Source organism: Lathyrus oleraceus, chromosome 7 (genome assembly GCF_024323335.1).
Source record: "Lathyrus oleraceus cultivar Zhongwan6 chromosome 7, CAAS_Psat_ZW6_1.0, whole genome shotgun sequence".
In the NCBI taxonomy this organism is placed as follows: domain Eukaryota; kingdom Viridiplantae; phylum Streptophyta; class Magnoliopsida; order Fabales; family Fabaceae; genus Lathyrus; species Lathyrus oleraceus.
Window position 1 is genome coordinate 315,906,618 of NC_066585.1, and position 26,768 is coordinate 315,933,385.

Here is a 26,768-nt window from a genome sequence, read left to right on the forward strand (position 1 = left end):
GTATCCTCTTCATCATCTTTCAGGTTGTCTCGCCAGCGAGCGCAGAAAGAATTAAACATCTTCAACTCCCTAGAGAGTCTAGAGTTTTAGCCTCGATCTTCTACAGATGTGTATACCTCTACATCAGGCACTAGCATTTGTGTTTTATCAATTATATGGTTGTCATCCCTTATGTGGATTAGCCTAAAATCCCTTATAGATTGATAAAAGTTGATATGCTATCTATTCATGAGGAAGTCTGTCTCTCCCCAGCGAGCAGAAATTCCCAGCATGAGTAGAAATCCTCGGCGGAGTAAGCATGAGCTTCCTGCAAAGCTATCTTTCAGATATCTCCTCAGCAGTAGTTTCCTAGAGAAGTTGGTGAAGGGTTTGTTACCTTTTCATCCCCAGTATGGCATGTGTCGACGTAGGATTCGTTTCCGATTCCCCCAGCCAGGAAAGTTCCTCCGGAGGTACTTATAGTTATCCACAGCAGGTTGGCTTACAGTTCATCCCTGGTAAGGTTGCTTGCAGCAGACTATCCCCAGTATGGTTGCCTACAGTCTATCTCTAATGGAGTTGCCTGATCCGAGCTTGACGTTTGTATCCCCTCCTTGGTTGAAGATTTCTTCCAGTATTGGACGACGATGAGGAAGATGTGTTATTTCCTTCCCCAGCGGAGCAATTGTTCTTTCTCTCCCCTAGTAGAGATGTCTCTTCAGCAGTTAGAAGGGAATGTTTGATTGATGTGTATCTGTTTGGTGGTTGTTCCCCACGGAATCTCACATCATCCACTAATAAGATCCCCAGTAGAGTTCTTCTATGACAGATCTTATTGATATCTCTGCATGTTCCCCAGCTGAGACTTTGCCTGTCCCCAGCAGTGGTCCATGACTCTTGGTAGTTAATGCATCCCCACCAGAATTGATTTCGCATGTGGGCCCGGCCTTTTTCTTTTGAGATGTTATACCGGATGTCTGTCTATTGATTCTCGAGCTTGTTTGTGTTAGATATGTCTGTTTGTCAGCATTAATCATACATAAACCACACATATACATGCATAATCATAGCATTCAGATATTCATGTTGCATTCTTTGCCATATATCTTTGCTTGTTATCTCCTGCTATTGGTGAAGCATCTTTACCCAAGCAGATGTATGTGTCTGATCTCTCCATATAGAGTCAACCCCATAGGCAGAAAGTGTCTATCTTTCTTTCCATATTCCCCACTGAGTTATGTCCTCGTGGATGACTATTATTTCAGTTTCCTCCCCAATTATATATAGGGATGGAATTACTCCCCTGAGTTATATCCTCATCGGGTCGAGTCTTATTTGATTGTGTCTTTCTAGTTTGTTCCTAGATTGACTCCTCTCTTGTTATCCCCTGCAGTTCCTTGTGGTTTAGTTGTTCAATTGATCAGTAACCAGTAATTGTCCATCTTTTCCCCGGTGGATTTTGTGGCCTTCTACCCAGTAACCGGTAGTTGTAAGTCCTATTTCTGTGGTTTTCTACCCAGTAACCGGTAGATGTAATTCCTTCTTTGTTGGTTATCTTTATCCAATATTCGGTATTGATATCCCTTCGTTTTGAGTATTTCACCCAGTAACCGGTGATATATCTCTTGGATAATTATTTTTTTTCAAGAAATTCATCCCCCGCGAGTCATCTTTCATTTATCCTTATTTGGTAATGATTGTTTCTCCTTCTGATTGGTCATCATTTTATACCCTGTAACCGGTATCCCGATGTCCTTTCTTTTCAGTCGATTTATCCTTTATTAACCCAGTAATCGATTGTGGATAATCTTCCATGCGAGTATGTTATCTACGTTCTGACGGTAATAGATAATATGTCTCATGCGCTCTTCAGTCGAAGTCTTTTTCTTCCCCAGTTGAGTAAGATTCGTATTTCCTTATGGAATCGAATGCCCATCCTGTAGGACGAGTTTGCTTGTTCAGCCCTCCTTTCGGATGATGAGTGTTTTGGATTTGTTCCCAATTCACGCCTGGTTGGTCACCTATTATATGCCCAGTAACCGGTATCCCTGGTGCTCCTTCCTTCTGCTCTCTATTATGACTTTTTATCCCCTGTAGAGTCAGATTTCCTGAGTTGAGATATGCCTTTTTGGGTCCTCCTCAGACGTTTCGGATGATTGATATCTGTCACCCTTATATCGGTCTTAGATATTCTGTCTTCCTAAGCATGTTGTCTTCTCACCCAGTAACCGGTGTTTTGATCACATGTCTCTCTTTGAGTTTATTACCCAGTAGCCGGTAATATCACATTGTTTCTTCCTCAGCTGAATCCTTTATGGATTTCCCCATCTGAGTCCAAATTTTTATCCGAGGTATCCTTTATGGATAGTCTTGCTGTATTGGCATATTCCCCAATACATGCATCTTTGCATTAGCTCGAGTCTTTCCATCGATTTATTTTCATGGAATCCCTTCGTGTCTCCTAGCAAGTTTTCAAGTCGTGACCTGCTCACACATTTTTACCCTATTTTCCCCAGAGTCTCTGTCTCCCTAGTGAGTGTGCTACTCCTATGGACTTTCGGTCTTTCTCTGGTTTCTCTTTCCTTTGTGGCCATATTTCCCCACAGAGTATTAACTTTTGCATTCACATTTGCATCATGAGGTCTCTTAGGGACCAAAATTCATCGCTTTATTATTATTTAAGCTCATTCTACCTCGTCGAGACGAAGATTTTAACCTTCATATCTCCGGCTAGAATGACCTTAAATAGGGGCATCTGTAAGACCCTAATTTTGACCTTAAGATCCCTCATGGCATCACATCATTTGCTCATTGCATTGCCTCAAGGATCATTGCATGTATGGCTCCTTAACCCTAGGGTATGACAGCGCTTTTGGACAGCTTGATAACGCCACGTCAATTAATGAGACTCATCCAAGCGCTCCTGATTTTTCCTATTTTCTATTTTCTGTTTTAATTTCTTTTAATTCCTTTTAATTTCAAAAATTCATAACTATTTTATTTGAAGTCACAAAAATATGAGACCAACACCAAAAAATTTCTTGAAAAATCTAGTTTCATATTCTAATTTTTAATCATTTTTGTGACTTCATTTAGTATTTTTTGTGAATTATTTTGTTTTTATTAGTTTTTAATTCATTTTAAATACTTTTTTATATCTGAAAATTCCAAAAATATTTTCTTAACACATATGAATCATGACAAGTCAATGAAAAATAGTCTCATCAATTTCTTAATTGATTTAAGATTTTAATTCATTTGTGTTATTTTTCATTGTTTTTAATCAATTTTAAATAGTTTCTGATTTCAAAAATGGTTGAAAAATTTGGTCAAACTTTGTTTGACCATGTTAGACCTATGAGAATTTAATTGGACTTGTTTAAGTTGATCTGAATTGAATTTGAGATTTGACCATATTTTGTCCATTTTAATTTTGCATTTATTTTAATTCCAAAAATACCAAAAAAATATATTTGACTTGTTGACTTCTAATCTTCATTTCTCTTCTGTTTACCATTGGTTGATGATGATTTGATTCACATTAGACCATTTGTGTTTGACACTTTAGTTCTTTGTCCATTTCATTTCATCTTCATCTTCTTCTTTTTATTTTGGCCAATGAGTTAATGTCTTATGGTTGGTCTTGACATATGAGAGTCTTAACCTTCTTTGATCCAAATCAAACTCAACTTGATCCAAGATCAAGTGAGTTGCTTTGTGTCCAAGATAGGTTGCTTCTTGGTCAAGCAAAAAACCTAAAGTCCATACAAGGCCATCCTTCTTTTCTTTTGGCATGGCAAGTTGTAGGAGCTTGGCTTACTAGTCATGATCTCTAACTTGTGTTTATTTGCCTATAGTTTTATTGACCGACCTCAGATAGGTGTGACTACTACATTAGTCCACTTACGATTGCTTAACATAGCGCTAAATTGTCTTATGACACACTAACATAACCACTAATTACTAACTTTAATTCAAGCATTTAATTTTCTTGCAATTTACTTTAATGCATTTTATTTCTTGCTCATTTATTCATATTGCTTTTTACTTTGCTCACTTGAGCACATATTTTATGTTTATGTCATTTTCCTTTTGCTCATTTGAGCTCATTATTGTATATAAATATATTGTTGCTTTGTGTTTGTTTGTGGGAATCCAATGCAAAAAGGAGAAAGGACTTAGAATTAGGATATCACATATGCTTAAAGGAGTTCAAGAGCAACTAGGCCTCATGCCTTTAGAATGCTAAACTTGATGAAGAGCAACTAGGCCTCATGCCTTTAGAATGCTAAATCTCAAAGTTGATTTCAAAGGACCCCTAATCTAAACTCATTCTTTGTCCATTCCTCTTATTGTGTTGTGAACTTTTTGATGTTTGCTCTTGTGTGATAGGGATTCCATCTTGATATAGTAAGAAGGACCATTGTCATGAGTAGCCAAGTTAAGAGAGACAAGCCAAATGGAGATCCTAGGAGCTTGAATATAATATTTGTTTGATTGCTTGAATGACTGTTAAGTCCAAAGGAAAGGAGCATCTTGAATCATCTTTATGATCTCAAGAAAAGGAACTCCAAGGGTTTTATCTCTTCTCTTATCTTTGTATGCTTTAGGACTAGCCCTTCTCTTCTTCTCTCAACTCTAACCCAAGCCAAACTCATTTATGTGCTAACTTTGACTTCGTTTCAAATTAGAAACTTAGGCCATATGCCTTTGATTTTTTCAAACTCTTTTCATTAATACTTATTGTGAATAAACATTAATTCAACTTTGGCTTCATTTTGTAAATAAATCTAACTTGTAAATATAACTCACTTCAAGTTTATTTTGTGGTTCCAATGGCCACCTTTGTCAAAAACTTGTCATAAACATTAGCCATAGGTTTGAGTTATCATAGTGGTTGATGTAAAGCTCACCTTGTCCTTAGTGATTGGACTATAAGTCTTCCATACTTATTATAGGGTTAACCCCTCACTAGTATGTTGAAGCTCTCCTCACATGGTGGATTGTTGGTTTAGGTTGAGTTTTCTCCCTTTGATAACAAAAGACCTTAAGGCTTTTGATCAAATCAATTCACCAATCTTTTGAGATTTTTACCCCGAACTACGAAGTTTTGATCCTACCTTTGTGATGGTACATAGGCAATGGGTTCATCCATTCAAACAACAAATTATAAATATAATGTATATTCTTTTCTCATGCCCCCAATCATGTTTTCACAAATATTTTCACAAATACCAACCTACAATACACATTTGCAAAAAGAGGTTCCCTTAGAGTACTAAGGATATTTTGGGTACTTAAAACCTTCCCATTTCATAACCAACCCCCTTACCTAGATCTCTGACATTTTTATTAGTTTTTGATTTGATAAAACTTCTTACTTGGCTTTTGTTCGCTTTTTAGCCTTTCCTTTGGACAAATAAAAGTGCGGTGGCGACTCGAATTGTATGTTTACTTTTGATTTAGTCAATAAATCTAAAGGTAACGAATACCCCGCTACAAATACTATCCACTAAAAACAACTAACGTATACGTCCTAGTTCCAGGAACTACGGAACTATGATTTCCTCATTGCACGAATGAGGATAAGTAGGCACGAGGGCCCAAATCCTTGGCGAGCACATTTATCTATTTCTCACATTTTTCACATCCATCTATTAACCCCCGCTTTCCTTTTTGCGAGTAATCTTCAGATAATAACACCCATTCTTGCAAAGAACATTCAAAACGGTTCCCATGGAGTACCATGGATGTTAAGGGTGCTAATACCTTCCCCTTGCATAACCGACTTCCTTACCCATTTCTCTTTCCCCGGGGTTTTATCTATGTTTTCCCTTTCCTTCAGGAATAAATAAAGTTCGATGGCGACTATGTTGTATCTTTGAGCGTGTGATGCGCTCTAGTATTTTTCGTGTAGCTTCAGCTGGGGAGTTTGCTTGTAGTTGGGGGTCTCTTCTTAAGGATCCCCAGCTTTAGCTGACAACTCTGCTGGGGAGTCCTTTCCTAACCAAGTCGAGCCCAATTTTGTTTGTTCTCCTTATAAGAATAGGTGTTTACCTTTATTCCTTTACTCACTTTTTTTATGTTATTTATCGCATTACTTTACTGCTTTAAATATTCATATGTTGTATTTTGGATATATCTGATGGGATGGGGTGATACTATGTGAGAGAAGCTCTACACCCGAGCTTGAGAATACACACAAGATAAATTCGTGGATAGTCGTGTCGGCCTAAGTTTTACGCGTTTGGTTGTCACGAGAGCCACGCCCAGACTAGGCTCACTTTAAAGTACTTTTGTCCTGTGAGAATTCACTACGGCAGGGTATTTTCATTTGACTCGATGACTCTGGGAGACCTTTTAGGGACCACTTTTAAGGATTAGTACACACCTGTAAAAGGGCTATTAGGTTTTTTTATACAGGAAACCAAGACCTTTCATACCATTGATCTCTTACATACGTCAGACCTTTGATCCTATATTGAGTTACATGGACAGGTTATTATCCAGATTTCTCAGATCATGTCAGATTGTTGACCCTGTATTGAGTTACATGCTGAAGTTATCCAGACTGTCTAGGTCATGTCGGACCTTTGATCTTATACCGTGTGATGCGGCCAGATTATTCAGAATATCCAGATTATACTGAACTGTTGAATCTATGATGCTTGCATATCATTACATCATTTTGAAATTAATTTTTGCATGTACATTTCTAGGGAATTCAAGAGACAAGTCTTTGTTTGAGTGATTATTAGAGAATGGATCCTACTAGAAGAGGTGTTTATAGCTACAAGTTTGTGGAACCTTCTTTGAAGACATTGAGAGGATTGGGAGCTCGTCTAGTTTTCAACAACAAAGAAAAGTTCAAGGATGCCTATGGGAATCTTGAAATTCTGGTATCAGATATGAGATGTCGAAGGTAATGTCACGACACTAATATCTGAATAATACAAACAGGATAAAAATAAAGAATAGTAATGCAAGAGACACAAGCAATTGTTAACCCAGTTCGGTGCAAACTCACCTACGTCTGGGGGCTACCAAGCAAGGAAGGAAATCCACTAAATAGAATCAGTTCAAAGACTCTCAGTAAACAACTTCAAGTTACAGTCTTTTCACCTAATCTCTACCCATGTGACTTCTACCTAAGAACTCTTAGATATGAGATCCTACTCACTCCCCCTCAATCACAGTAGTGATATAAAACAAGAAATACAATGAAAAGAAGACACTCTTCAAAGACACATACTTGATCTTGCTTAAAAGCTTCAATCAAGTAAACACACACTCATGCTTAAAAGCTTAGAGTGACAAATTACAACTCAAAAATCAGACCAATTCAATCATCTATGGATGAATTGAATGGCTTACAATTCACATGACCACACAAGACTAAAACCCTTATTCTCTCTCAATATTTCGTTCGTTATTTCTTGTGTATAAAATCAGGTTTTCCATGTCCTTTTTATAGAAGTATTTGGCTGGGCTTGGACATCATAAAACCCTAAAACTATTTTCCATTCATATCTTCTCATGGCAGTTAATTATATCTCTTTGGAAAATAAGTCAATCTAGTTGTAATTACTGATTGATAGCGTATTCAATCATACATAGATTTGCATTAAAAACCCAATCACATAATACATAACATTCAGACTGAATGTTTTGTATACAGATGTCATGACATCGGGTCTGACATCTCAGTAAAATCTTGCATAGTCCTATTTTAAATATCCTGCAGGTACATGTTTTCTTATGTCAAGACAATACTTGTGACAACTTGTGAACACTCTAGGTTTTACCAAAATTGCTGCCAACACTTAGAACCAACAAATCTCCTAGGCATGCTTAACATTGAGGTCAACATTACAACTCTTCACACTCTAGTGCAGTTCTATGATCCTCCTTTGAGATGCTTCATATTCTAGGATTACCAGTTGGCTCCTACGTTGGAGGAATATTCACACATTCTGGGGGTTGAGATTAAGGATCAGTCTCATTTTGTCCCTACAAAGGAACTTCCCAAGTCTCAACATCTAGCTGAAATCCTTCACATAGGGAAGAATGAGGTGGAGCTCAATCTTAAACCTAAGGGTGTGACCCATGGGTTTGCCTTGAAGTTTCTGGTTGATAAGGCTATTACATTTGATGAAGCTAGGAGTTGGGATGCCTTCAACACTATGTTTTCTTTGATCATATATGGGATCGTGTTGTTCCCTAACATGGAAGACTTTGCTGACTTGGCTTCTATCTATCTCTTCATGGCCAAGAATCTCGTTCCTACTCTTCTTGTTGACACATACTATTTTATCCACGTGAGGAATGAGAAGAAGAAGGGGACTACCGTGTGTTGTACCCCTCTGCTGTATAAATGGTTTATTTTGCATCTACCCAACAATGATCCTTTTGTTGACAACGAGGGAAATTTGAAATGGTCTGAAAGGATCATGTCCCTCACAGCTGAAGACATCTTCTGGTATTCTAGAGTTTACGACGGTGTTGAGATCATCATGGATTGTAGCAATTTCCCCAATATACCCCTTATAGGTACAAAGGATGGAATTAACTATAACCCGAGGATAGCATTGCGCCAGTTGGGCTACTCTATAGTAGACAAGCCAGATTCTGAGCTTCTAGAGGAGTTTATTTTGTCTGAAGGGGTTGACAACTCAAAGTTCCAGAAGAGGATTATCCGAGCCTAGGGAGATATCCATCGTTATGGAAGGGCCGAATTGGGAAAGAAGAACTGTATTGCGAAGGAAGCCTACACTCAGTGGGTTAAGGAGAGAGTCAAAGAGTTTTTATTGTCATTTCCGCTTGAAACTTCCATGATCATCAAGCCTGTTGAGCCTATTGTTGCTCCTATTTCAGAGGTTGACAAACTCAAGGGGATTATCAAAGCGTTAGAGAAAGAGAATGTCGATCTCTGATCTAACCTAGGTAAGCTCACCTTGGAGAAAGAGAACCTGAAGTTTAATCTCAACCAGAAAAGGGACCGAGCAGCCAAGACCTCCAAAGAGATCTAGGAAGAACAACACAAAAGAAGGAAGTGGATGATGCTTTGAAGGGTACTATCCAAAGCCTTTCCGTGAAGAGGAAACAACTTGCTGCAGCACAGTATAAAGTGTGCAAGACAGAGATCAACTGCCAGGATCAACTCAAGAGGTTGTAAAGCCAGCTAGAGACTTTCCAGAAGGAGATGAAAGAGGAGAAAAATCGGGTTAAGAAGCTAGAAGTTTCTCTGTCTCAACATCAGTTCAACTTGGACAAGAGATTCGAAGAAATCTGGGAGCTGAAGAGTCAAGCTCACAAGAACTTCGAAAGTACCAAGTTGCTCGATCAATAGGTCACTCAGTGGGAAAGGAAGAGTCGTCATCTTCAAGTCCTTATAGACCAGAAGGAAGCTTTCTTGCAGGATCTTCTAGATGGACCTAATCATGCATTATTACGTAACCTCGTCAAGGATGCGTAATACTGGAATAATAGGCATGCCCGTTTGGCTCAGTTTGTTGTTCATGCCTTGGAAGACCTGCCCAAGCTATTTGAAGACGCTTATGATGTTATATTTCCACATGACACTCCTTGGGATGTATTTCACTTTGTCTTTGTTTGTAGAGTTGTATTTCAGAGGCTTCAGGCCGATCATGTTGTAACTCACTGGTCAGATTATTGGTTCGTATTATGTACCTGTTATTTCTTTCATGTTGAATAAAATGTGTTGTTTCCCTTTATTTTGGCATTACCTTCTATCTCTACTTTTATACCATATGATTGCTCGTAACAATAGACGAATATCGAAGATTCCCTGGAAATAAAAAAAAAAAAAATAACAATGAAAATAAATTTTTGCATATGCGCATCATTCATACATCATATTGCATTTCATAAATTCGAAACCAATAAACTCGTCATCGCTTGAACCTTCACAGGACCACTTCCATTAGAGCTGATTACCCGATAACTGTCTTGAACTAGAAGCATGTCGCAGATTACCATGGAGGAACTACGAAGAAATCAAGAAGCGATGAAGGTTAAGATCAACCAGCTGAAGACTCAGATGAGTTTGATCATGGAGATCTTGTAGTCAATGATGAGGAAGGAAGGCAACTCCATGCCAACTGTTGTTCCAGGAGTGGTCACTCGGATGAACATGCCTGACCCCACTCCACCTCAAGAGCAACCTCGTGGATTTCATCCATGTCTTGTACCTCCAAGGGCTTCTTATCAGCGACCATTCCCTATGCCTCGACCAAGGCAAGGGAACCCAATGCCGAATCAGTATCCAAATCAGCGGTGGAACTTTGCTCAGCAAGGAAGACATGGACCAAGAAGGCCTCCAAAGCAGTTTGACCCAGTGCCCATGTCGTATGGTCGACTTTTACCTCTGTTGTTTATTAGCTCGTTGGTGCAGCTGAGGGAAGCTAAGGCTCCTCCAACACCTCTTCCTCCAAATTATGACATGAACGTTAGCTGTGAGTATCACTCTGGGATGCCAGGGCACTCGATCGAGAATTGTAATATCTTCAAGTACAAGGTACAAGACTTGATTGATTCTAGGGTTATTGTGTTCACACCACAAGGCCTGAACATAGCGCACATTCCCATGCCTCCATAGGAGGGCACATCTGCAATGTCGTGATCAATGCAGGTGGAAGCTAGGGTAGATTTGAAGAGTTTGCATCTGAGGGAAGAAGTTGAGAAGGATCTCCTTGAAAATTTTCAGGGTATCTGCTACTAGCTCTATAATTTCAGTCTGAGGATCTGAAGATGAGGCCGATTACGCCAGCAGTCACTAGTTTGGTTCAATCATGTTCATGTGTAATTTTCTCTATTATCATTTGTAACATTCATCTGTAATAAACTCATTTGTTTTTGAATAATAATGATATTAAAATGAATATGCATATTTTTGAAGCAATCCATTCATGTTCACTCATACTTTATTTTGGCAATATCTGACTTTCGTTTGAGCAAAATCAAAAGGAGGATGAAATTGAAAAACACGAGATCACTACACGTATGCTTTTGAATAAGACCTGAATGATGATGTAAGGCATTGTTTGAAATCCCAAACACCGGAGATATAAGAAAGATAATCCCTAGTCAACCCTTTCGAGCCAAGGAGTAGGAGTTTCTTTCTATACATAAAACCCTCAATTTTAAACCGGGTAGGGTAGTCGTCAGCTAATTTGACCGTTCGTTCAAATTCCAAAGAAGAGAGGAGTGTTCTATCCGAGGATCAACCACATTTTTACCCCTCACGAGAGGTCGGAAACTACAAATTCCAAATGGTTGTCCCTCACCAACAGAGGAACGAGACAGTCACAACCCTTTTTAATCAAACGGATATATGTCACACGATTTGTTTCAACAAAAGAGAAACAAGTAAAAAAAAAGCCCATTAAACCACTTTTCATTGTAAATCATTCTAAACCCGAACCTCGATCCATTACACTATTCAAACTTCCATTCAATTGCTAATTCAATTCCCAAAATACATTACATTTCAACCATTTTTTAATACGTAAATATTTCACACTTTCATTTCCAATAAAGCTTGGGAATTTTGAAGCTACATTTCAACCATTTTTTTATCCATAAACCATTACAATACTACATTTCAACGACAATCATACACACGAAATTGAAAAAGTGAAATATATATATATATATATATATATGCTTTCAATAAAAATTCACGATCATTCTTTCCATTCTACAACCAAATGCTTCGTCGTTCAATGAAATCACAGTAATGTTCAGGATATAGATGAGAAATCAAATTCGCTCTGGTTCCCTCCATTGAAAGCGTCGAAGAGAGTGATTTTGGTTAGGCACGGACATAACACGTCGAAGGAAGAATTCAAGGTAGTACTGATTTCCCTGTTCTAACCAAGAAAGGTGAGTCTCAGGCTGAGATTTCCCGCCAAATGCTCGCCGACAACAACTTCGACGTTTGTTTCGCCAATCCTTTGGCTCGATCAAAGAAAACAACTGAAATCATTTGGGGACCTCACCAACAAATGATTATTCTTGAGATCGATCTAAGAGAAATTGACTTGTACTCCTTTCAAGGTCTGTTGAAGGGCAGGGGAAAAGTGAGATTCGGTTCAGCCTTTCATCAATGGCAGGTGGATCCTGTGAATTTCGTCATTGATGATCATTATCCTGTGAGAGAGTTGTGGGATCGTGCTAGGAACTGCTGGACTAAAATTCTAGCTCATGATAGCAGGCTTGTTCTTGTCGTTACCCACAATGTTGTTAATCAGGCTCTCGTTGCCACATCATTTGGTCTGGAGGCAGAGTACTTCAGAATTTTACTTCAGAGCAACTGTGTTGTAAGTGTGCTGAACTTCACTCCAAGACCGGAGGGCGACTCTCCCCACATTTTCCTTAACCGCTTAAACCAAACCCATGGTTTGCCTGTTGCCGGAGGGAAATATGGAGGTAGAGAGGCAAGCAAGCAGATCATACTCGTTTGTGATGGATCTACTCAGAGAAATTCAGAGGACGATTTTATTTTTTTTGTTGATCAACCATTGAACATGCTTGGTGTTATACAGTCTCAGAAATCTGCATAGCTACTTCTTGATTTGAAAGTGAGTTCCATAATTAGCAGTCCTAACAAATCTTGTATTGAGACAGCCGTGACCATTTCCCAGATACAAGAAAGCTACAGGTTGCTTGGCGCTGACTCTTGTGCCACGCTATGTTGAGATGAAGCAGAGGGAGAACCTTAATATTGAAACTATATTTAAACAATCCAAAACAATTGCATCCCCTATCCCAAATAATCAGAGAACTGGGGGAAAATGTTAATGCCCAAAAGCTTGATGTTAGTGTCGAGACAAATTCAACAACTCTGTTTTCCTGCACAGTAACAAACCATTCACTTTTTCACAAAACAAGTGAAGGTACCAGAAAGTATATTAAGTTAAAACGCAAGGTGGATGCTGATCAATCTAGTTCAGGAACTCCTAAGGAATAAAAAATTGAACATGTTCCCTATGCTGATAAACAACTGAATCCTGGCATGGGCCTTGAGAAGGTGGTTCTAAATGCAAGAGGCAGTTTACCAAACAAAAGCTGAACAAAACAAAAATAGCCAACAAACCATTTCGATCATAATGCAGGAAATACGACAATGCAATTGCCGCAAAAGTTTCCATACGTAATACATTTAAAATGAACATTGAGTTGACATGCTGCAAAAATGACCAATTTGTAGCGAACACCACCATTAATCCTCAACACCGCTTTTCTTTCGCTACTCCCTCCAATTCCGCTCCATGGCTGAGGAAAAGAATCTAGTAGCAAATTGGAGTCAACAATTGCAGCAATGCGAGAGCTTTCCGTTACTACATCCAGCAGTCAACCGGACCTTACTACTTTGTTCTAACTTTCCTCTCATGAAGCTGGAAAGTTCGGTACACATGGTCACATTTTAAGAGTGATTCTATTATACTGCAGATCGACAGGGCTCCCACAACATCAGTGGCCTGTGAACCAAAGGCCAAACACAGTGACAAACTCAAACCCGAACCAGAGTACATGGAGCAGTGCCTGACCACAACATGTATAACATCCAAAAACATAGCAGCCAATCCAAAGTAACTTTCAACAAATGATTAACCTGCACAAGAGAAACACGAAAATCAAGCCAAATACTTCACCTGCATATTAGTGACATTTAACATCTACCAGAAATCCACGACAGCAAAACAGTTCAGTCTAACATGATAGAGACCGTTTACTAATTAACCGTGCATCCACTTCACAGCAAATTTTTATCATAGCTAACATGGAACAACACTTCAATTGATAGTCCATAACCAAGACTGTTCTCTAGCATTTCGTTAATAACAGTAGGTGTTATAATTCACCCATATCCCATCAACCAAGCATTTCAATCATCCAAGTTCAGCAATCTCCATTTCATTAACATAATCCAGCTCAATTAACAAAGGATTGACTAACCTAACAGAAACCATTAAATAACTTCAGGTACTAACTCAATTAATCCGACTCATGTTGACAACAACCTAACTAACTCCTAATTCAAATAGCTAGCTACAATTAATAGAACCTTAACAAAACTCTAACATCCAACTGAATTCCCTTCCAATTTTACTAACGGTAACCACTGCCCTAACGAAGCTACTCGGACTGCCCCATTTTGTTAATCTCTTCCCTCTCTATAAATTCATCCCTCACCCTCATTCACTTTTTTGGAGACGTGATTCTAAAAACTCATCCATATCCCTCACCACACACTATGAACCATTGAAACTTCTAGAGCTTCGACATCAGAAGCTCTAACCAGTTGAGCTTCAATCTCCATCACCTCACTCGTTCGCTCAAATTCACGGAACCGTTTCACACTTCAGAAGAAGAAAAGTGAAGAAGAAAAATAATTCTGAGACGAAGAGGAGAAGGATTTGAGAACTTGGAGTAACGTACCTGGAATTCCGGCGACCTCCGCATCGGTAAGTTCCATTGACTTCATCATTTTGCCTCATACTGGTTACCTGGATATAGAGTAGGAGTAGGGGATTCAAATCCCTAACCCCTAGGGCTTTGACTCTGAAGGAGCGTGATTTAATTTTGTTTCTCAGATTGAGGGCTTTTGGCTTCTCTTCTTCGATTCAGGATGCTAAGGAAGAATTAGACCATTTCGTTGAGATTTTCGAAACCAGGCTGAGGAGGTAAAGGAGATGATGTGTTTGTTTTAGGCATTAGAGCTCCATCTTCGCCGAAGGTGATCTCCGACACAGCGGAGGAAGCCAGAGTTCCGTGCTCCCCACTTTTGGCTTTTGAATTTGATTTTCGGCACGTGTTTTTTTGTGATCCCCACTCGCATGTGGCCTTATTGTGCTTTGGGATTCCTGGCCCATCCTTTCTTGCTATCAACACCCCCCATTGTGGGCCTGCACCTCCACAATTCATTCCTTGGGCCAGAATCATTATTCTTGGCCCATTTATGTTTTTCTTTAGTCTTTTTGGTGGATCCTCTTGTTAGTTAGATTATGGTTTAGTTTATGATTAATTAGAAGTATTTAGAATCTTAATTAGGGATTTAGGATAATTATGTGAGTTTTAGGATTTGATTAGAAAGTTAATTAGATTTGGTTAGTTAGAATTAAAATTTTAGAATATTGTTTTAGGAATTAGATTTAAATAGAATTTTTAGGAATATTAACTTTGGTTAGAAATTGGATTAATGGTAGAATTTAATTGAATTTTAGAAATTAGACTTGTTTGGAATTTAATTGATATTAATTGAGATTGATATGATTAGAATTTTAATTCAATAACCATAATTGTGAATACTGACTATTTTGCCCCTAGATGTAGAAATAGTCTAATTTTGCATGTTCCCGTAGTTTTAGGACTTAGAATTAATTCCAACAAATCATTAATTCTTTAGATAGTTGTATTCAACTTTAAATAATTTTTCCCCACCGATTAAGTTGGTTAAAGTACGCTTTGATCGACTAAATCCTTTGACTGTGCTTAATTTCCCAAACTTAGTTAAGTGATAAAAAGACCTTTGATCAATTGATAAATCAAGTCTTTGTGATCAAGATATGCTGGATACTGGATCTCCAACTTCAATCGAGACTCAAAGATCAAGATCAAGAATTCAAGCAATTCAAATCAATACAAGACAATACTACTATTCAAGCACTACAAAGGTCAAACTCAACACTTGTTAATCATGAGTCAAGTTGTGTGCCATGAGTCTTAAGTAATAGAGAAAGAATGAGACTGGAGAATTCCTACCCCCATTCTAAATATCTTTAGGTGCAGGACAAATGACCCGTTTGCTCATCGTATTCACCTCTATTCATAGGCTTTAACACAACTCGATTCAAGTTGATTGATAAGCCTTTCACCATTCTTCAAAGACAACCCTTCATCATGGGAAGCTGCAAGGAAGTTCAACTTCGACACTCATTGATTATGATGCAAATCGCATGTCATGAGCCTTAAGTAATAGAGAAGGAATGAGACTGGAGGATTCCTACCCCCATTCTAGATATCTTTGGCTATGGGACGAATGACCCAATGCTCATCGTATTCACCTCTATTCATAGACTTTAGTGCAATTTAAATCAAATGATTGATAAGTCTCTCTGCACAGATTAAAGATCAAAATGAAGATCAGACTTCCACCTTCCAGGGTTTAACTTTCTATCCTTTTGTTCTCCCAGTAAAACAAAAACCATTTTGTAAATAAACTTAAAAACAATTAACCTTACGATTAGGATTGTACGATACAAGCCTTAAGCAATGGAGAAGGAATAGGACTGGAGAATTCCTACCCCCATTATGGATATCTTTGGGTGTGGGACGAATCACCCAATTGCTCACTGTATTCATCTCCATTCATAAACTTTAGTACGATTCGAATCATGACTCTCATTTCAGAATAAAAGCAAACTCACCTCATCAAACTCATTTTTGCCTTTAGGCTTCATTTTTAGTTTAAAACCTTTTTAGAAAGGACGTGTTACTTCCGTTCTACCGTGAACGAAGTTTAAGCCTCCATGTACGAGCAAACAATGTTTTACTGTTAGAGTGCGATCCGAGTGCATCCATTCTACTACAAACAGACAGACGCTTAAAGCTCCCATGCTCGAGCATACAAGCTAGTCGATAGTAGAACGCGAACGTTTATACCATCCACTAAAAAAACTAACGCATTTATCCTAGTTCCACGAACTACGAAGCTCTGATTTCCCCATTGCACGAATGAGGATACGTAGGCACGAGGGCCCAAATCCTTGGCGAGCATATTTATCTATTTCTCACCTTTTTCACATCCATCTATTAACCCCTATTTCCCTTTTCGCATGTAATCTTCAGATAATAACACCTATTCTTGTAAAGAACATTCAAAACGGTTCCCATGGAGTACCATGGATGTTAGGGGTGCTAATACCTTCCCCTTGCATAACCGACTTCCTTACCCATTTCTCTTTTCCCCAGGTTTTATCGATGTTTTCCCTTTCCTTTGGGAATAAATAAAGTTCGATGGTGACTCTGTTGTATCTTTGAGAGTGCGATGCGCTCAGGTATTTTTCACGTAGCTTCACTCACTACCAGATCTACTGGAAGAATTGACTAGTCCGATGGGTCGTCGACCATAATATCAACATTTTCTATAGTAACAATAATGTTCAAAAGGGAAAGAGTCCCCAACACATTTGATAATATTATTTGTTGGCGTTACTTGGCTTGACTAGCCAAAGCCCTTTTTGGTCCAATTCATCAGCTTTAAAGTGATCATCGACTTCGATCCAAGATACAACATTAGATTTTCCCCAATCCTCCAAATGACCCGTAATTTCAACATGCCAAGGCTCCCGATCGATCATTCTCAAATAGAGCCAGACAAATTCACTGACACGTTCCCTTATTTGTCGGGCAATTTCTATTTCTCCCTCGATCCAGACAATGGGAGGCATCTGTTTCTCAATAGGATCCTCACCCCACCGACTTTCCCCGAAAGCAGAACCTCTAAAGAATCACTGAGAAAAGCTCTTTCAAAAAAGGACTCCCTAGACACTCCTACCATTTCAGAGTCATCAATCAGAGAGATGATCCCCGATTTAAAATCCCCATTGACAAAAGAAAGGGAATGTGATTCAAATTCTATTCCCCTTTTCGAAGAAGAAGTGCTACCTTCTGAATCACACTATAAGATATATGGTTATCACTCATTTTAAGAAAGAGACAGTAAATGCTTTAAGACATTTTTTTAGTTGGAAGAAGGTATCTTGAAGTGTGACATCAAAAGCAAAGAAACATATGGGAAGATTGAAGGTTGAAGCTTGGAAGCTTTGAATACGTGATGATGGTTACTCCAGGAAAAATGCTCTTAGAGAAGAGGGAGAAACTCAAACGAAATAAGAGAAAGTCAATCTAAAAGGTTGCAGGAATTTCCCCAAATTTCCTCTACCCTTATGTAGGCAAAGGCAATCGAACATATCATATTGAAAGAAAGAAGCAAGTGCAGATCAACGACCATATTCCACCTTGGAAACACAACCAAACTCAAGTGCACAGTAAGCAATGTCACACCATTCTCTACCTTTTTAGGTCACACGTATAGAGAAAAACGACGAAACGTTTCAATGATGTGACTGCTTATATTCCCCCATCACTCTTTGGCAAATTCAAAGCACTGCATGTCTGCCGACGCATGAATAACTATTCCTGAAGGTTGACCACAACTGCTAAAAGACTCCCCCGACATCAGAGTACCCGAGAGTCTTGGGAGCAATTGTTTTGGGTTGGCCGAAGGCCCAATAAGATCATGCCCACTCATCTCGCCCGCTCAATTGAGTCCAAATTATAAATACAATTCTAAGGGTTTTCAAGTACATAAAATCTAATCTCCACTCATACTATGATTATCTTAAACTCTAAACTAACTTAAACGTTTGAGTGCTAACTATGTAGACACCCCTCTAGATCCGCCGTACCAGAGATTAGTGACATTAGTGACATCAGTTCAAGATCAACAACTCCATTTCAAGATGCATAATGATCATAACCTTTGATCCAAAAAACCACATCACTGAATCGCTTACGAAGTTTCGTTCCATCATAACTTCCATGATCTTCTCCCTTTCTAATTCTGCAACAAAGCAATAAATATGTTAAATTTATAACCTAATATCAAGAATTTCAATATATTACATGTTATTCTTCATATTAAATATATTACTTTAATGCATTTCTATGATACTAATAAAAAACACAATTTGTAATTTTGATATTAAAAAAATTTCTCCCCAACATATTTGTTTTACTCTGCAATTTTTAACTATAATAGTTAATTTTAATTAAAAAAACTAAAAAAATAATCCAAAATAAACCAAACTAATTTTGATCCAAAATAATTTTTAATATTATTCATCAAAACAAAACCAAATCATATACTATATAATTTTATTTTTTGATCAAAAATAATTTTTTATCTCAAAACTAATAATCTAAACAAAACCGATTATAATATCAACCACAAATTCTAAACTTCAATGGTGCAGTTTTGTTTTTCTATTGATAGAAAAATTTGACAAAATTATTTTTTATCAGAAATATGTTACCCTTTCTAATAGGAAAGCTTTAAAAATTGAACAACTTAAATATTTTCATTGCTACCTGAAAGAAAGGCGACAATAATTCATTCCGCTCTCCCAAACAAAATATCTCAAAATAAAAAGACCGTTGGGGGTTTGAATTTTTTATTTACCTTTTCGTCATATTTCTTTACACACCGAGTATCTAGAAAATCGTTTGTAAAGCGGGAAAATAGCAAAACACAAATTTGAAATGAAAAAAAAAAAATTCAAAAATCTCCTTAATTAGCCGTTAATAAAACCTAAATTACTCTCAGAAAAACGAAAAACACTCCTTTTCGTATCAGTATAATTAGGAATTTACCGTTTTCTCCTTTTCACACCCTCAAACAAATTCGCAATATATTCCCTCTTTCCACCCTCTGAACTCTCATTTTCAATTCTCACTTTCTCACTCTTCAGGTTCGTTCCGAATCGCTTTTCCCTCTCTCTCTTATTTTTATTTTTCTTCAATTTCAACTTCAATAAGAAATCGCATGTTTATTTTACTTACTGTTTTTTTTTCAGATTCAAATCGAGCTACTCACAAACCCTAGTTTCTGAAGCATGGGTCAGATCCAGTACTCTGAGAAGTATTTTGATGATAATTATGAGTATAGGTATCGACACTTTTCTGAATTTTGTCTAATTGATTTTGTTTTTCTTCTTCGTTATTGATTAACCTAGTTTTTATTGAATATTTTGTGATCTCGATTTTTTTTACAGGCATGTTGTTCTGCCTCCTGAAGTTGCTAAATTGCTTCCTAAGAATCGGCTTCTCTCTGAAGTAAGCAATTAAGAATAGGCGCTTTTTTTGTTTGATTTTTGTTGTTGTTGTTGTGGTTTTTGTGATTATTTAATCAGTTTTTGGCTGATCTATGGTTATGTGTTTGGTTTACTGAAATTCGTTTTATGCTGAAGAAATTGTTATGAATTTGTTTTATTTCAATCTTTTGTTGTAAAATTGATGTCAATATCTTATTATTTTGTTGATTTAATATTGGTTTAAGTCCGTAAAAGATGCACTGGTTTTGATGAATGGTTGTTTTATTTTGTTGTGTTGATGATAAGTGAGTATTACTTTGTGCATGTTTGGGTTTACTTTTGAAAGTGCACAAAGGGATTCTGAAAACATGATTGAATTTTTGCATATTTGAGGGTTCTAGATTATAGTTTGATAATTGATGGTTTATTTTGTTGTGCGAGTTGATAAGTGAATATTACTTTGTGCATGTTTGTGTTTACTTTTGAGAGGGCACAAAGGGATTTTGAAAACTTAAATTGGATATTTGCATGTTTGAGTGTTCTAGATTATAACAGTAGTTTGATAAATGAATATTACTACTTTGTAAATGTTTGAGTTCATTTTTGAGAGAGCCCAAAGAGATTCTGAATTGGATTTTGAAAACTTAAATTGGATTTTGTCATGTTTGAGAGTTCTAGATTATAATAATATTGTTTGATAAATGATTATTTAGTTTGTTGTGGTAATTGATAAATGAATATTACTTTGTACATGTTTGGGTTCTTTTTTGAGAGAGCCTAGAGATTCTAAAAACTTAAATTGGATTTTGGCATGTTTGAGAGCTCTAGTTTGATAATTGATGGTTTATTTTGTTGTGCGAGTTGATAAGTGAATATTACTTTGTGCATGTTTGTGTTTACTTTTGAGAGGGCACAAAGGGATTTTGAAAACTTAAATTGGATATTTGCATGTTTGAGTGTTCTAGATTATAACAGTAGTTTGATAAATGAATATTACTACTTTGTAAATGTTTGAGTTCATTTTTGAGAGAGCCCAAAGAGATTCTGAATTGGATTTTGAAAACTTAAATTGGATTTTGTCATGTTTGAGAGTTCTAGATTATAATAATATTGTTTGATAAATGATTATTTAGTTTGTTGTGGTAATTGATAAATGAATATTACTTTGTACATGTTTGGGTTCTTTTTTGAGAGAGCCTAGAGATTCTAAAAACTTAAATTGGATTTTGGCATGTTTGAGAGCTCTAGATTATAATTGTTTTTGATATAGGATTGATTCTAAGCTAAAGCTAGGGTTTGTGGTTTTTGCTTGTAAACTTGATTTTGTATACAAATTTACTCAATTAACCATCACGTGAATACCGAATTACCCAAAGAGATTCTGAAAACTTAAATTTGATTTTGGCATGTTTGAGAGTTCTAGATTATACTTGATTTTGATATAGGATTGATTCTAAGCTAAAGCTAGGGTTTGTGTTTTTGCTTGTAAACATGATTTTTGTATACAAATTTACAGTGCAATTAACCATCATGTGAACACCAAATTAGTTTTACAAAATCAGTTCAACCAGAGTCAATTTTTTGCAATTCTATGCCTCAAATCAAAGAAATAGTCTATGGTTTTTGTTCAAATTGTTACACAATAAAATTTGGTTATTGAACATTTTCTATCATGAGTTGTTGTATCAGTTAACTTTTAGGGTTGTTCTGTGACTGTCAATCTGTCATCATGTAATGTTAAGCTAAAACTATTTCTGTAATGCTTCTAAGTGATGTTGTTTAGAATGTTTAATTACTAACATTGGTTTAATCACACAGAACGAGTGGCGTGCTATTGGTGTTCAGCAGAGCCGTGGCTGGGTTCATTATGCTATTCATCGTCCTGAGCCACACATTATGCTTTTCAGGAGGCCTCTGAATTATCAGCAGCAGCAGGATAACCAGGCACAGCAAAGCATGCTTGTTAAGTGATATTTTAACTTCTGAAACTCAAATGGATACAATATTATAAGCTTTTTATTGTTTTTGGTGTACTTCTCGTGTACTGTCTGGTGGATTATAGAAGTCTGCTAGTTACTCTATTCCAGTGATCTTTTGCATAATCCATTTGTTTTTGCGTTAATATCCTATAACGCTTGTAAACATTTTCAAGTTCCTATTCTTAAAAACAAAATTTTAAGAATTTTGTTTGTGTGGTGATATACTGCTTAAATATTCTTTTTTGTTAACTATTTTATGATAAATAAAAGTCTTCTAAGAAAAACGGTTACCTTACTCAAGTAGTTATTTGGGAGAATCAAATTATCTGTCTCTTGATTTTAAGTTACCAAGACCCATTCTTTTTAGCTCTGAATGAAATTTACAAAGACTTGATTTAGTGGTCAATGTAAGAAAGGACCAATTGATAGAAGAAAAGCTCCAATTATAGGTCATAATAGCCCCCACTAAAGAGGAACTTCAACAATTGTGCAATGTTAATAAAATAACAAGTCTAGTTGCTAGTTAATTAAAAATCTAACTTCTAACATTGGCAACCTGAGATATTCATGTGAAAAAGTGAGAAAGCAATTTTAAAAAAATGCCTATGGGAATGTTGTTCAATTCTTGAGAGATCAAAATGAATATAAATAAGTAAAATTGATTTTGATCGGTTTGATTTTATTTAAGTATCGCTTCAAGAATTAATTCTACTAAAATTTTAAATTTGTAGCTTTTAAACTTAAACAGGATTTAAACGTAATTTTTTAATTAAAATTTGCTCTCATACCAAGTTTGTAACTTTCACTCAAATTTGTCGCAAAACCAAACACACACATAGCTCTCTAGCTCTTGATTCAATTTTGTTGATATACTTTTTCATTGTTGTTTAGATATACTTTTTTTTCCCGAAGCTTATAAATTTTAGTTTGACAAAGGCTGGTTCATTTTGAAAATTTTGATTTTCATTTAATAATTAACTATATAACTAATAAAACAAAATTAATTTTCCTTTCTAATTTACCTTTAACAGTTCAAAGTACTTACACTATCAAAGTGACAATTACTCGATTTCTTCTTCCATTATATTACTTTACACTCTGATTTCTTCTTCTTCCAACCATTACGATCTCTTCCATTACGTTACACTCTGATTTCTTCTTGCAATATTTCAACGGACTCTGTTTCTACACTGCATTTTGTCCATTAAAGTTTTTTATTTTTGATTTTTTCCCTTCAATGCGTTCCATTATTTATTACTAAAAGTTCATTTTCAATGTGTAGTGTTTCCATTTTTTTTTTCAAAACTGTTTTAACACTCTTCATATTTTAATGGAACTAAAGCTCCTCATCTATAGTTGATTCTTTTCTAAACAATGTTTTTCTTTCTTTTGTGTTTTGTGTTTTCATGGCTTTTTTCTTCAATTTTTTCCATCAATGACTATCTTGTTGCCAACATTTCCAACTTTGTTCGTTTTTCCATATATTCGACTAACATTACAAGAAAAAAAGTTTTTTTTTTCAGGAGTTAAACCCCTCACAAGTGCAAAACCCCTTCACAAAACAAATTTTTGTCAGGGGTCAACTCACATTGCAAAGTAGGGAGTCACAATTAATTAGAGAAGGACATGCTTGATCGATAAATTAACAAGTGTACTAATTTACCAATATAGTAATGATGGAAAATCTCAAATATCATTTTTAATGACTACTTGACGATACATAATTCGTGTTTTAAACCAGTTAGAGAAAAGATTTGAGGTTTTGAAATTGTTGTTTTAGAAATAGAAAATAAATTGCAATTAAAAAGAAAACACAATTGAACATTTTAAAATAATATGAGTGAACATTGCTAGAAAAGGTATATGATTGGATCCTTCAATAATTTTAACCTAACCTTACAACAACTTATTTCAAAATATTGACTACCGATTTTTAAGGGTGTTTACTCCTAAGTCCTTAGCGAAAAAATCTTTAAACATTCAAATTAAATCCCATGTCCATAGTGAATTACAGATGAATTTAAGCATTACTTTATCAAGAATATTACTGTTTCCAAAGGTTATCCCTAGTCCTAGATGATATCTACTATGAAATACTCTCAATTAAGCGTTAACAGTGGCGGTCCAGCCTGAAGATTAACCCCAAATCAAGTTCAATTTTTCTGAAAGAGAAAACATGAAGAACAAATTGAAAGTAAACCAAATATAATAAAATTGTTGTTATCATAATGTTCACATTGAAATCATTAACGAATCATTAACAAGCTCCTCACAATAGTAAAGAAAACAAAATACAATATGTAGACATTATAAATAATGAGATAAATTTAAGTCTTCAATCACTTAGGGTTCATGAAAGCCTTGATCCACCATAAAAATTTGAGTTCTCCAGCCTTCAAAACGTGTTTTTGCAGTGAAAAATCATCGAACAATTGGAAATTCACGTTTTTTTGGCTAAATAGGGTAATTATGGTCTTTCTAAATCTGGGTCGTGTCATACGCATATAGCTCATCCTGATATGCATATGACCCTCTTTTACACTACATTATACACGTATGACCTAGGGTAAGACATATGGTTTGCCCGGACCCATACGCGTAAGGGTGTATGGCTTGCACATGGGGGTCAAAGATGGTTGGCCTCATACACATATGGACTTCTTACGCGTATGGATATAAGCTGGTTTTTTGCACCTTCCATGCTGTTATGCGTATGAAACATGGTGAAGAGGAGTGGCCATACGCGTATGAGCTCCTTCATAGGAGATGATCATTTTTCTCGTTTTTTTCTTCTGCTCATGTATTTTTGTCTAGATTTTTCTCTAATCAATTTCCTTTTGATTCTTCAGATCTGTAAACGCATGAAACACTACATCAAACGCGTAAAATATCTCAAAAACAATAAAACCACTGCAAATCAAGACACGAGAGAAAACTACTAAAATTGTACCAAAACCACTACAAAACCAACAATAATTCTCATGCTTTTGACAATTAAATATGATAAATCTAACACAAGTGGTGACTGATCAAAACCCCAAACATAGCTTGTTGCTTGACCTTAAACAATGTTTAACACAAAAACATCATGTCACCCTTAATAAAATAGAGCCAAAATTTTTTAAAAACATATCTCTGAGATCTTCCACGATTCTCCTTTGTTGTTACCCTCCGTTTGGCAAGATCATCGATGTCGAATGATTTCCACATCTACACTTGATGATACTCATCTTTTGTCAGCTCTATTCATACTGACCAATTATCTCAAGTGTTCATGTATTTACACTCAAAATTCACAATATGCAATACCATACCATAAACTTGAATAAGCTCTCTTTCAATTACCAGATGCACAATACATATACTTTTTGAGGTCTTTCCAAGTTCTAATGGGGCATGGGCTAAGATGGGATATTATATGGATAAGTGGGCTTATGGTTCAGAGTCACTACACTCATTCTTTTTACTATGTTCATTCCAAAGTATCACTGCTGAATATTTTTTTGATCTTCGCCTTTTAGGCTAGCCATACTGGACTACTCAGTTTTTTTTTTGGATTTTTTTATTGATTCTTGGTATCCAACTGAGTTCTCAGTCTGGTGAGTGCTTTTCTTTATTATTTTTTCTTCTTTTTTTTTCTTTCAATTAAGTTGATTTTTCAACTTTTTTTTCCAGGTGCACTCACCTTGTTTTCATTGATGTACAACTATCCTAAACTTAGAATTTAACACAGATCCAAAAACGAAACAAAATAACTCTGAACAAGACAGGGAAGTGTTTGGGCCATGAGCTATTTATGCGGTAATTTCACAAACAACGAGATACATGCTCAAATGGGTTTAACAAGGAATAAATGCAATATATGGGATGGCTAGAAAGGCTCGAGGCTAAAGCAAACAATGTGCCTCAGTGTGTGTAATCATGCAATGGATATCAGAAAAGAGTCTATGCAAGTTTTAGATGATAAAAACATACCCGAACGCTCTCTCTTATGATGAATATTGTGTTTGGATTTTTCTGTCCTCACCATGCTGGTGAGAGTTGACATTATCGATAATACCTCTTATGTTATGCATCTTTACACTCAGTTACAATAACTCTGCATCCCTTCTGTAGAACTCCAGTAAACCACATCAAATCATTTTAGAGATATCAACATTGATGGGTATTGACATGTACAGGGCATACAAACTTTTTATCTAGGTTATCTGTGTCAACCCCTTATGCTAGTAATCATCACTTGAAATAACATAAAACACAAAATGAAGTAACTGAAATAATATTCCAATCAATGTTTGGGAGAGTACATCACAATAAAAAAAACAAAAAAACAACAACAAAAATATCAAACTAAACTAAAAATAAAATAATAAAAGAAGAAAAACTAATCCTCATCATCTCTGCATATGTCCTCCATGTGCTAGTTAAAGCTGATCATAGCATTCAGGTCGCCTCCATGATGCACAAATGAAGAAATGGGGGACATCTGGCCCCGCTGACCATGCTCACTCTGCCCTGGACTCATGAAAAGGCTCTGGTGAGTCTGGGGAGTATGCTGAGAAAATGGAGTCTGGTGGGGCTATTGCTGGATAGGTCCTCCTAGCTGGATCGAGGTCTCAATCCCCAAATACTAATAACATCCATATAATAGGATTGGAGGATCTCCTGAAAAGCGTCTCTGGAGTGCTGAGTCGCTGCCCATGTATCCATCCTACGAGTGAGATAACACCCTAGTAGCCCAGTGTGCGCATATAAGTTCTTCATGAAGTAGAACATGCTCATCTTGTCTCAATGTGCCTGAGATTCCTCATCAGCAAGTGAGACTCCCTTAAGTATGTTTTGGGGTTAGGGTATGCTTGGTCCAACAACCTTGCTGGAAGCTCATCTGCCTTAGCCCATGCTACCCTCCTAG

General features: G+C 36.5%; 2 protein-coding genes, 1 long non-coding RNA gene and 1 pseudogene across 3 annotated transcripts; 3 read left to right on the forward strand and 1 right to left on the reverse strand.

The window, feature by feature from the left end:
• The first annotated feature begins 6,740 nt into the window (after nucleotides 1–6,740).
• Nucleotides 6,741–8,684, forward strand: LOC127103597 (uncharacterized). Its single transcript, XM_051040852.1, has 2 exons — nucleotides 6,741–6,878; nucleotides 7,911–8,684. The coding sequence occupies exons 1-2, from the start codon at nucleotides 6,741–6,743 to the stop codon at nucleotides 8,682–8,684; spliced, it is 912 nt and encodes a 303-aa protein (XP_050896809.1).
• A 1,388-nt stretch (nucleotides 8,685–10,072) lies between these two features.
• Nucleotides 10,073–12,801, forward strand: LOC127103598 (probable 2-carboxy-D-arabinitol-1-phosphatase; annotated as a pseudogene).
• Nucleotides 12,802–13,084: 283 nt separating this feature from the next.
• Nucleotides 13,085–14,862, reverse strand: LOC127101230 (uncharacterized). Its single transcript, XR_007794589.1, has 2 exons — nucleotides 14,443–14,862; nucleotides 13,085–13,615 (listed from the first exon to the last, which is right to left on the reverse strand). It is a non-coding gene; the product is annotated as an uncharacterized LOC127101230 (long non-coding RNA).
• A 4,537-nt stretch (nucleotides 14,863–19,399) lies between these two features.
• Nucleotides 19,400–22,059, forward strand: LOC127101231 (cyclin-dependent kinases regulatory subunit 1). Its single transcript, XM_051038591.1, has 4 exons — nucleotides 19,400–19,535; nucleotides 19,641–19,732; nucleotides 19,839–19,899; nucleotides 21,696–22,059. Exons 2-4 carry the CDS (start codon nucleotides 19,680–19,682, stop codon nucleotides 21,846–21,848), a joined length of 267 nt encoding a protein of 88 aa, XP_050894548.1. The 5' UTR covers nucleotides 19,400–19,535; nucleotides 19,641–19,679; the 3' UTR covers nucleotides 21,849–22,059.
• The last annotated feature ends 4,709 nt before the right edge of the window (nucleotides 22,060–26,768 follow it).

Excerpts from the sequence above, each read along its gene's own strand:
- LOC127103597 (XM_051040852.1), top strand. The coding sequence starts at position 6,741 with ATGGATCCTACTAGAAGAGGTGTTTATAGCTACAAGTTTGTGGAACCT. Across the intron at positions 6,879-7,910 it reads ATGGGAATCTTGAAATTCTG|GATTACCAGTTGGCTCCTAC; the intron begins GTATCAGATATG and ends TTCATATTCTAG.
- LOC127101231 (XM_051038591.1), top strand. The coding sequence starts at position 19,680 with ATGGGTCAGATCCAGTACTCTGAGAAGTATTTTGATGATAATTATGAG. Across the intron at positions 19,733-19,838 it reads GATGATAATTATGAGTATAG|GCATGTTGTTCTGCCTCCTG; the intron begins GTATCGACACTT and ends TTTTTTTTACAG. Across the intron at positions 19,900-21,695 it reads AGAATCGGCTTCTCTCTGAA|AACGAGTGGCGTGCTATTGG; the intron begins GTAAGCAATTAA and ends TTAATCACACAG.